This window comes from Anas acuta, unplaced genomic scaffold (assembly GCF_963932015.1).
Source record: "Anas acuta unplaced genomic scaffold, bAnaAcu1.1 SCAFFOLD_50, whole genome shotgun sequence".
Classification (NCBI taxonomy): Eukaryota; Metazoa; Chordata; class Aves; order Anseriformes; family Anatidae; genus Anas; species Anas acuta.
This window is the reverse complement of record NW_027076097.1, coordinates 168,122-176,453: the sequence shown is the minus strand read 5'-3', so window position 1 is coordinate 176,453 and position 8,332 is coordinate 168,122. Positions and strand designations below refer to the sequence as shown.

Genomic DNA, 8,332 nt, shown 5'->3' with positions numbered 1-8,332 from the left:
GCTGTCCTTCCACCTGCACGACCAGGACGAGAGCGTGGCCAAGGTGGGCATTTTGCTCCTCGGGGGAGGGCGATGCTGACTGCCCTGCCCTGCCCTGCCTTGGGGGCCCCCGAGCACCAGGGGTGCTGCAGCTGCTGGCAGCGTTAGTCTCCACTGAGGCCCCCTCCCTGCGGAGGGGCTGCGGGGGGGGGAGCAGGGTCTTCTGCCCAGGCTCTGCTGCCATCTCAGCTGTTCTGCAGGCCTCCCGGGAAGCCTCCTTGGTGTCGCGCGCTTCCTGCGCTGGAGGCAGCTGGCGCACCTGGCCGAGACGCTGCAGAGCTGGAAGATCAGCGAGTGCCTGGTACGCACACTTCTGCACCCGGGGCCGGGGCCGGGGCCGCCCTGCGCTGAGCCCGCGCCCTTCCCTCTGCAGCTGGCCAGGAGGAACAGCGCAGCAGAGGAGTACCTGGCCCAGAGCCTGCCCTACCTGCAGAGCCTGCAGGAGCCCCTGCGGCGGGAGGCTGTGAGGTTCACTGGTGAGCCGCGAGCCTGGGGTCCCCCGTCCCTGTGCCTTCGTGCTGTGCCCCGGGGAGCAGCCGGGGGCGCTGACAGGCCGTGTGTCCCCAGGGCTCGTGGGGAGGCACCTGCTGGATCAGCACCAGAGCAAGAGCCAGGACATCTGCCAAGGTGAGCCAGGGAGGGGGATGGCAGGAGCCTGTCCCCTGCTCCCTCCTGGCTGTGCGGAGAGCTGGGGGCAACGTCTGCGGGGGGCCGGGCACTCTGCGGGTACAGGGCCGTCACCTCGCCTCTCCTTCTCTGTTCTCTCAGTCCTGCGAGGCTTGGCAAATGACCCCTGCGAGTCGGTCTCATCGCTGGCGATTCAGACGGGGCTGATCCTGCAAGCACCAAGGCCACGCTCACGCTTCAGCTTTCGGCAGCTGTGCTCCAGGCTGCAGAAGGCGTGGAGGAGGCGATGCTCTTCCCCGGCAGGCAGCTGAGCGTGCTGGAGAGCTCCCGGCATCTCCTCCTGCCTGCGGCGCAGCCCCGCTCCCCGGGCACGTTGCCTCCACTTCTCCGGCCTTCTGCGTGCCGGGGGCACGCCCGAAGCAGCTCCCGAAGCCCATGAACAACAGGGCTTCAGCCGGCGCCTCTCCAGCAGCGAGCCTGCTCCAAGACCCCCGCTTCGGCCTGGGACACTGCCAGGGATGGCACAGCCGCAGCTCCACTGGGCCACCCGCCCTCAGCGCGGAAAGTGGCCTCCTCCTCCTCCTTGTTGCCATCAGAGCTGGCCAGCAGCATCCTCAGCTACACGCAGGCTGTGCCTCCCCAGCCCCGGGGGCACTGTGCAGCCCTCCCTGGAGCGCAGCTCTGCGCACACGCCCCACGCCTGGGGGCCTCGCTCTTTTGCCCTCTCTCTGGCCTTTCGCGCGGTCTCCCCCATTTTCTTTCCCTTCCCTTCCCTTCCCTTCCCTTCCCTTCCCTTCCCTTCCCTTCCCTTCCCTTCCCTTCCCTTCCCTTCCCTTCCCTTCCCTTCCCTTCCCTTCCCTTCCCTTCCCTTCCCTTCCCTTCCCTTCCCTTCCCTTCCCTTCCCTTCCCTGCCCTGCCCTGCCCTGCCCTGCCCTGCCCTGCCCTGCCCTGCCCTGCCCTGCCCTGCCCTGCCCTGCCCTGCCCTGCCCTGCCCTGCCCGTCCCTTCATTTTTTTCCTCCCTCTCCCTTTTCCCTTTGATTAAACTTTTTGTATCTCAAACCACAAGCTCCATGTGTCTGTCGTATTTTCTCCCCCTGCCTCTTGGAGGAGGGGCAGGGAGAGAGCGGCCGTGCTGGAACTCGGCTGCCCACCTGAGGAAAACCAGCACCCTGTTGGGACAGCAGGGGCGTGCTGGAGTGCTGCCTTTCTCCACTTCACCATTTTCCCGGAGGAAGGATCTGCCCCCTCTGACTCTGGCCAGCACTGAGTGTCCTTTTGGGTTTCAGACCATGCAGCCCAGAGGCTTTGAGGGACCAAAGAAGCCTTTTAGGATCCAACACCATTTTTCTCTTTCTGTTTTTCCTTCTCTGTTTTTATTTGTTTTCTATTTATTTATTTATTTATTTTGAATCGTACAGACCCAAGGCCTCTAGGATGCTGAGGATGCTGCTGGCCAGCTCTGATGGCAACGAGGAGGAGGAGGAGGCCACTTTCCACACTGAGGGCGGGTGGCCCAATGGAGCTGCGGCTGTGGCTGATGCCACGCAGCCCCAACCCATGCATGCAGCCCCTGTGCCAGCAGGGTGCGGCCATGAGGTCACAGCGCCGCGCTGTGATGCTGTGCCAGGCCACGGGCACCTCTCTGCGCCGGCCCCAACGGCGGCACTCACGCGGCAGTGGCAGCATGGGGCGGATGTGGGGGGCTGCGGCCCCCACCCGCCTCCTCCTCCTCCTCCTCGTGCTGTGTGCCCGGGATGCCTGGGCTATGCCAAGGCGAGCGCTGGGAGCAGGTGGGCGCCAGCGCCGGGGGCAGCGGCAGGGCCGGATGCGGGCGAGTCGCCGGAGGGGCTGGGGGCCGAAGCCTGGGCTGAGCCCCCCCGGGGCCCCTGTGAGCCGAGCCATGCGCCGCGCTGCCCCGGCTCCAGCCTTCCCCTCCGTCGGGAGGTCCCTGAGCCCCGCCGCAGCCTCGGGCATCTCACCCCGTGCCCCGGCCCCTCCGTCACTGCAGGGTGCTCGGGGGCACAGCGGGCAAGGGGAACGTGTCTGCTCTCTGCTTGCTTCCAGGTGACGATGCGCTCGGCAGCGCTTCCCCAGCTCCTCAGCTGGGTCCTGGAGTGGAGCTCCAGGGGCAGCCCAGCGGTAAGTTGTCACCGTCCCCTGCCTCCAAAGCAGCAGCACTGGTCCGCGGGCGACTGGAGGTCCTGCGCAGGCAGACCACCCCCTTCCGAGGGGTCGTCCGCTCCCTAGGGGGGCTTCCCGAGGGAAGACTTGGTTGCAGCACGCAGTGGAAGCCCTCCTCACCTGTCCTGGCCCCCATCTGTGCCCGCAGGCCGTGCTGTTCCAGCTGCGCCGTGGAATCCTGCTCCTGAGACTGGGTGGCACCCCACAGGTACGTGGGCTACGGTGTGGCTCTTGCTTTCCTTGGGGTTTGTTGGTGGCTTTCTGCGCCAGCTGAGCAGTGCTGCAGCCTCTCCCTGGCCAGTGGGCTCTTCTCCACAAGAAGCGGGGACGAGTGTTTTTCCGCCAGCTCGCCCTGCTCCTGGGCCCTGCGCCGTGCCCCGGCCCCTCTGTCAGCCACCGCAGGGCGCTGGGGCAGAAGGAGCTCCCAGCACGCACTGGCAACGGTTTTGCTCTGTGCCTGTAGGTGATTTGTCCGGGACGTCCGAGCATGGTCCTGTCCTCGTGCCCCAGGGCGATCCCACAAGTAAGTCAGCGGGAGGGAGGAGCGAGCATTGCCCTTGTTGTTTGCTGCCTGCCTGCAATGGACCTTCAGCCTTCCTTGGCCTCAGCCGCGCAGGAGAGCAGAGAGGGAAGGGCTCAGGCTCGGTGACACGCCTGGGGCGCTTTGCCTTGCCAAGCTGTCTTTGCCAGCCGCTCCGCCCCCATGCATGCTGCAGAGCCAGCGGGCACGGTGGGCTTGAGTTTCGAGCCTGGGCTGAGCTCTGGGGAGGCCCTTCTCTGGGCAGCTGCATGCACGCTTCGTTCGTTTTGTCCCGGCACGCTGGCACTGCAGGCCCCTGCTGCCTGTTTGCAAGAGGCTCCTGGGCGGGAGGGAGAGTCCAGGGCCGTGCAGCAATCCCCTGTGGGAGCTGCGTGATGGGAAGAAGCATCCCGCCCTGTTTGGTGGGAGCTGCTCTGTTCTGTGTTTGCTTGCAGGTGTGGCTGTAGGCGACGGCTCTCCAGCTTCCGCGCTGGGTCCTCGAAGAGCAAGGCATCAAGCGAGAAGAGGCCAAAGCTCCCAGAGGACCTCGGCAATCCTGCAGGAAATCCTGCAGGAACTGGAGGGAGCACAGGGTGGGTGTGCTGCACGGGGAAGCCTGAGGGGCTGGCTACAGCCGTGTGCATGCTGAGAAGCATCGCCTGCTGCAGCTAGAAGCATCCTCCTGCTGAGGAGCGGTCGCTCCCAGTGCAACTGTGCCGCTTTCTTGCCGAAGGGGCGGACGGAGAGGCTGTGCAGAAGGAGGCGCTTCCCAGGGGAAACACGCTGCCAGGCTCGGAGGGAGCGCCAGAGGCAGCGCCAGCGACCGTCCCGCCAGGTAATTGCCGTCCGGTGGCATGCTTAGCACAGAGCAGGTGCTGCCAAAGGAGCCTGGAAGCGCTCTGCAGGAGGGCTGTGGGCTCTGGCGCGTGGAGCTCAGCGCCAGCAGTGTGCCAGAGATGCTGGCGGGCCTCTGTGCCTGTGGGTGGGGATCGCCTGCCTCCCACCGCAGCCAGTTGCAGCCCGTGACCCGTACCGGAGCGTACCTCCCGCAGCACCTGAGCCCCGCAGCTTGCCCAAGTCCCCAGGGGCCCAAAGCAGCACCGCAGCAGCGAGTGGGACCCCTCCTGTGACCTGCGGCCCAGGGGGCTGCACGGACTCGCAGAGGGAGCCTCTCCATCCACCCGTCTGTCCGCCCGTCCTTTGGCATCCTCTGTGCCTAAGCCATGCTGAGGCTTTCCCTTTCTCTCCTTCTTGGCAGTGCTCTCGGAGCCCGGAGAAGCCCGCCACACCGGGGTGTTCCAGTTTTTTCAAGAGAATCCAGGTACTGAGCAGCCCGTGAGTGGGAGCCGCGAGCATGGCGGCGGCGCCTTCTGCTGCAAGCAAGGCAGCTTCTTCCCGGAGAGGCTGGCAGCAGGAGAGTGACCGTCTCGGCACTGCCAGAGCTCCCGCAGGCTGCCCAGCAGCGCGAGGACGCGCTAAGGCCCAGAGCTGTTCCTCCAGGTGCGGCTGGCGAGAGGAGCGCGAGTGCCTCGGCCGGTGCCGCCGTGCGCAAGCACTGCCTCGTGAGCACGGCGGCAATCGTGGGCTCCCTGCTCTTCAGCACACTTCTGTGCTGCGGGGTCATCCAGCTGCGCAGGAGAAGACAGCAGTGAGCGGCCGTCTCTCGCCCCAGCTCCCCGTCGGCCGGCTGCCGCTGGCCTTGCAGCACCGCCGGTGAGGTGCTGCGGCGCGGCCGCCGGGTGCTGCCCAGCCTCCTCTCTCCGCAGGCGCCTCTCCGCAGCCTCAGAAGCCCGGGCACCGAGACGGGCCCAGCGCCAGCAGCCGCCACCCGGGCCTGGACGAGCGCACCCCAGCCGGCTGCAGCGCGACCGGCCCAGCGCCCTCCAGCCCCCGTGGATACCACCCCCCCGGCCCCCACCACCGTCCCGGCCCTCCTGCCAGGGCTGGGGGCGGCCCCCCCGGCGTGCGGGGCAGCGGGGGGATGAGGACTGGCAGCCGTCCGGCAGCTTTTCTGAGTAAAGCTCTGCACCCGAATCGCCAGTGTCCAGGCTGTGCTTCGCCTCGCGCTAAGTGGCCAGGGGAGGGAGAAGCTACAAGCAACCTGCGGACACCTTTCCCCCCTCTCCAGCCTCTTCTGCCGCTTGTCCCCGCTCTCTTGCCCTGCTCCAGCATGCAGGCCCTCCCATGGCATTGCAGGCCTTCCCAACGGGGTCCTGCATGGGCTTCCCTTTCTCTGCGAGACCAGGAAAGGGGAGGCACCGCCATAAACAGGCTGTTCCCAGTGCTGGCAGCCTTGGGGACACCAGAGCATTCCAGACACGAGCTGGGGCTCTCTTCCGAGCAGCTGCGAACGAGGCTGTCCCTTCTCAGATCCGCTTTCCAGCCAGCAGCAGAACAGAGGCAGAACCTCTTCCTCCAGCTTTCCTGCTTCTTTCGCGCAGTTTGCCTGCCTGTTCTTTGTCTCCTTGTCCTGGCCAGCCTGTTGTCCGGCACCCTGTGGGCTGGACACACAGCTAGCTCTCTGTCTCCTCAGGCTTTTCCTTAGAGCATCAACAAGTCCTGAGCCCTGCGGGTTGGATGGCTGAGAGAGGGAGTTAGGGGGATACAAGAAATCATTAGCCACTAAAAAGGAGGGGTTATCCTTTCAAACAAGGCTTTAGAGTCCAAGGAAGAGGCTTTCTGCCCTAATATGTGATGCTGGGGCCAAAAAATGTCAGGGCAGCGTGGTGCACACTCCACTCTCTGCTTCCTCAAAATGGATGTTTGGACCCTAAAATTCAGGCCTCGGCTCCTAGAATGAGGATTTGGGGATTTGAAAGCAGGGCTTTCTCACTTACGGCTTTGCCATCTAAGAAGGACGCATTGCATCTTATAATAAAATTGTGGACCCTAAAAATAGGGAATTGCCCCTTGGAAATGGCAACCTACTCTGTAGGATTGACGTGTAAGCAAAGACGGCTTTGGATCCCAACTATAGGCTCTCTTGTCCTGAAAACGTCCTGAAAGCTGGGTGCTTAAGAACAAGGCTGTGGTCTATACAGAGGAGCCTTGGTGCCATGCCTGTATGCTTCTCAGCTGCAAAGAAAGGGTGAGAAAAAGGGTTTGGATCCGCAAAAGATGCTCTTAGCCCTGAAGAGAAGGGGTTATAGGGTGAAAATGAGGCATTTGGCCCTAATGAGGAAGGCCCCAAGAAGGCGGCTCTGAATTCAAGAGGTGGGTCTCTGGGCCCTAATATTAAGGCTTTGGTCACCAAAAAGTAGACTCTTGGCCCTACAAAGGAGTAGGTAGGCAATCAGGAGGGGGTTTAGGATCCCAAAGCAGCGTCTGGGCCCTGAAAATCAGGGTTTGGAGCCTGAGCATGAGACGTCAGCCATGAAGAATGAAGTTTTAGAGCCTAGCATGGGGGTCTCTGGACACTAAAATGGGGCTTTGAACCCAGAAAATGAGCCTTTGTACCCCAACCTGAGGCTTTGAGTCCCAAGGAGAAGGCTCTGGGTGCTAAAAAAGAGGCTTTGGGCTCTCAGGTTGAGCCTTTGGGATGTGACTGTCAGGCCTTGACTCAGCAAATGATGATCCTGGCACTGAAAAGAAGGGTTCGTTCTCTAAAAAGGGCTTTTGAGCCCAAGGAAGAGGCTTTTTGCCCTAATATGTGATGCTGGGGCCTAAAAATCATGGACAGTGCAGCCTGCTTCCTCTGTCTGGATCCTGAAGTGATGCTTTGCTCCCTCCAGATGGGTGTTTGGACCCAAAGAGGAGGCTTTGGACTCTAACATTCAGGCCTCATCTCCTAGCATGAGGATTTGGGAATTTGAAAGGAGGGCTGTTCCTCTCCAATAAGGCCTCGCCATCTAAGAAGTCCGCATTGCAGGGAACCAGGTCCGTTGTGTCCGTTGGGACAGGACCTGCCACAGAGGCCCTGCTCCCGGTTCCAGAGATGGTCCCTGGGCCCTGATGTGGCAATAATAAGGTTATAATAAAATTGTGACCCTAAAAATAGGGGTTTGTTCCTTGTAAGTGGCAGCCTGGTCTGTAAGATTAATGTGTAAGCAAGAAAAAGCCACTAAAAAGGAGGGGTTACCCTTTCAGACAAGGCTTTCAAGCCCAAGGAAGCGGCTTTCTGCCCTAATATGTGATGCTGGGGCCTAAAAATGCTGGACAGTGCGGCCCGCCCTCCACTCTCTGCTTCCTCGAAATGGATGTTTGGACCCCAAAATTCAGGCCTCGGCTCCTAGCATGAGGATTTGCGAATTTAAAAGGAGGCGTGCCCTTCTGATTGCCTTGGATAAGGCAATCAGAAGAAGAGTTCAGATACCAAGTGGAGGTTGTGGACCCTGAACATAGGGATTTGGGGTGAAATAAGGAAGCATGGGGCCCTAATAATGAGGTTTGAGACGGTTAAAATATCAGGAGGGGAGGAGGCAAGAGGCAGTGAGGAGGAGGAGAGGGCGTGTCTTGTATCTCCAAGTCAGGCTTTGGAGCTGAAAGCTGGGCCTTTGGACTCTGCAGCTCAGGGTCTGGATCCTGAAGTGCTGCTTTGTTTCCTCCATCTAGGTTTTTGGACCCGCACAGGAGGATTTGGACCCTAAAATTCAGGCCTCGGCTCCCAGCATGAGGATTTGGGAATTTGAAAGCAGGGGTGTTCCTCTCAAAGAAAGCCTCGCCATTTATAAAGGCCGCTTTACACCTTGCATTGAAAATGTGGACCCAAAAAATCGGGCATTGTGCCCTAAAAATGGCACAATGCCCAAGCTGCCATTTTCAAGGAAGAAATCCTTGTTTTTAGGGTCCACACGTTCATTGTAAGTTGACAAGCAGCCTTCTTAGATGCTGAGGCCTTCTTTGAGAGGCCTCACCCCATTCCAAATTCCCAAATCCTCATGCTGGGCCGCACTATTAGGGCGAAATGCCTCATTTTCACCCTATTTCCCCTTCTCTTCAGGGCTAAGAGCATCTTTTGCGGATCC

General features: G+C 61.5%; 1 protein-coding gene and 1 long non-coding RNA gene across 2 annotated transcripts; both read left to right on the top strand.

Annotated features, from left to right (window-relative positions):
• Nucleotides 1-273: 273 nt before the first annotated feature.
• LOC137848965 (uncharacterized) lies at nt 274-1,999 on the top strand. The gene is made up of 3 exons (XR_011091613.1): nt 274-515; nt 607-666; nt 808-1,999. It is a non-coding gene; the product is annotated as an uncharacterized lncRNA (long non-coding RNA).
• Nucleotides 2,000-2,137: 138 nt separating this feature from the next.
• Nucleotides 2,138-5,020, top strand: LOC137848949 (uncharacterized). The gene is made up of 8 exons (XM_068668439.1): nt 2,138-2,457; nt 2,732-2,806; nt 2,997-3,056; nt 3,312-3,371; nt 3,824-3,961; nt 4,102-4,203; nt 4,627-4,689; nt 4,869-5,020. The coding sequence occupies exons 1-8, from the start codon at nt 2,184-2,186 to the stop codon at nt 5,018-5,020; spliced, it is 924 nt and encodes a 307-aa protein (XP_068524540.1). The 5' UTR covers nt 2,138-2,183.
• Nucleotides 5,021-8,332: the final 3,312 nt, after the last annotated feature.

Bases quoted from the DNA above. Each gene is read 5' to 3' on its own strand.
- LOC137848949 (XM_068668439.1), top strand. From the start codon at position 2,184: ATGGAGCTGCGGCTGTGGCTGATGCCACGCAGCCCCAACCCATGCATG. The intron at 3,962-4,101 runs GTGGGTGTGCTG...TTCTTGCCGAAG, and splicing joins GGAACTGGAGGGAGCACAGG to GGGCGGACGGAGAGGCTGTG. The intron at 4,690-4,868 runs GTACTGAGCAGC...CTGTTCCTCCAG, and splicing joins GTTTTTTCAAGAGAATCCAG to GTGCGGCTGGCGAGAGGAGC.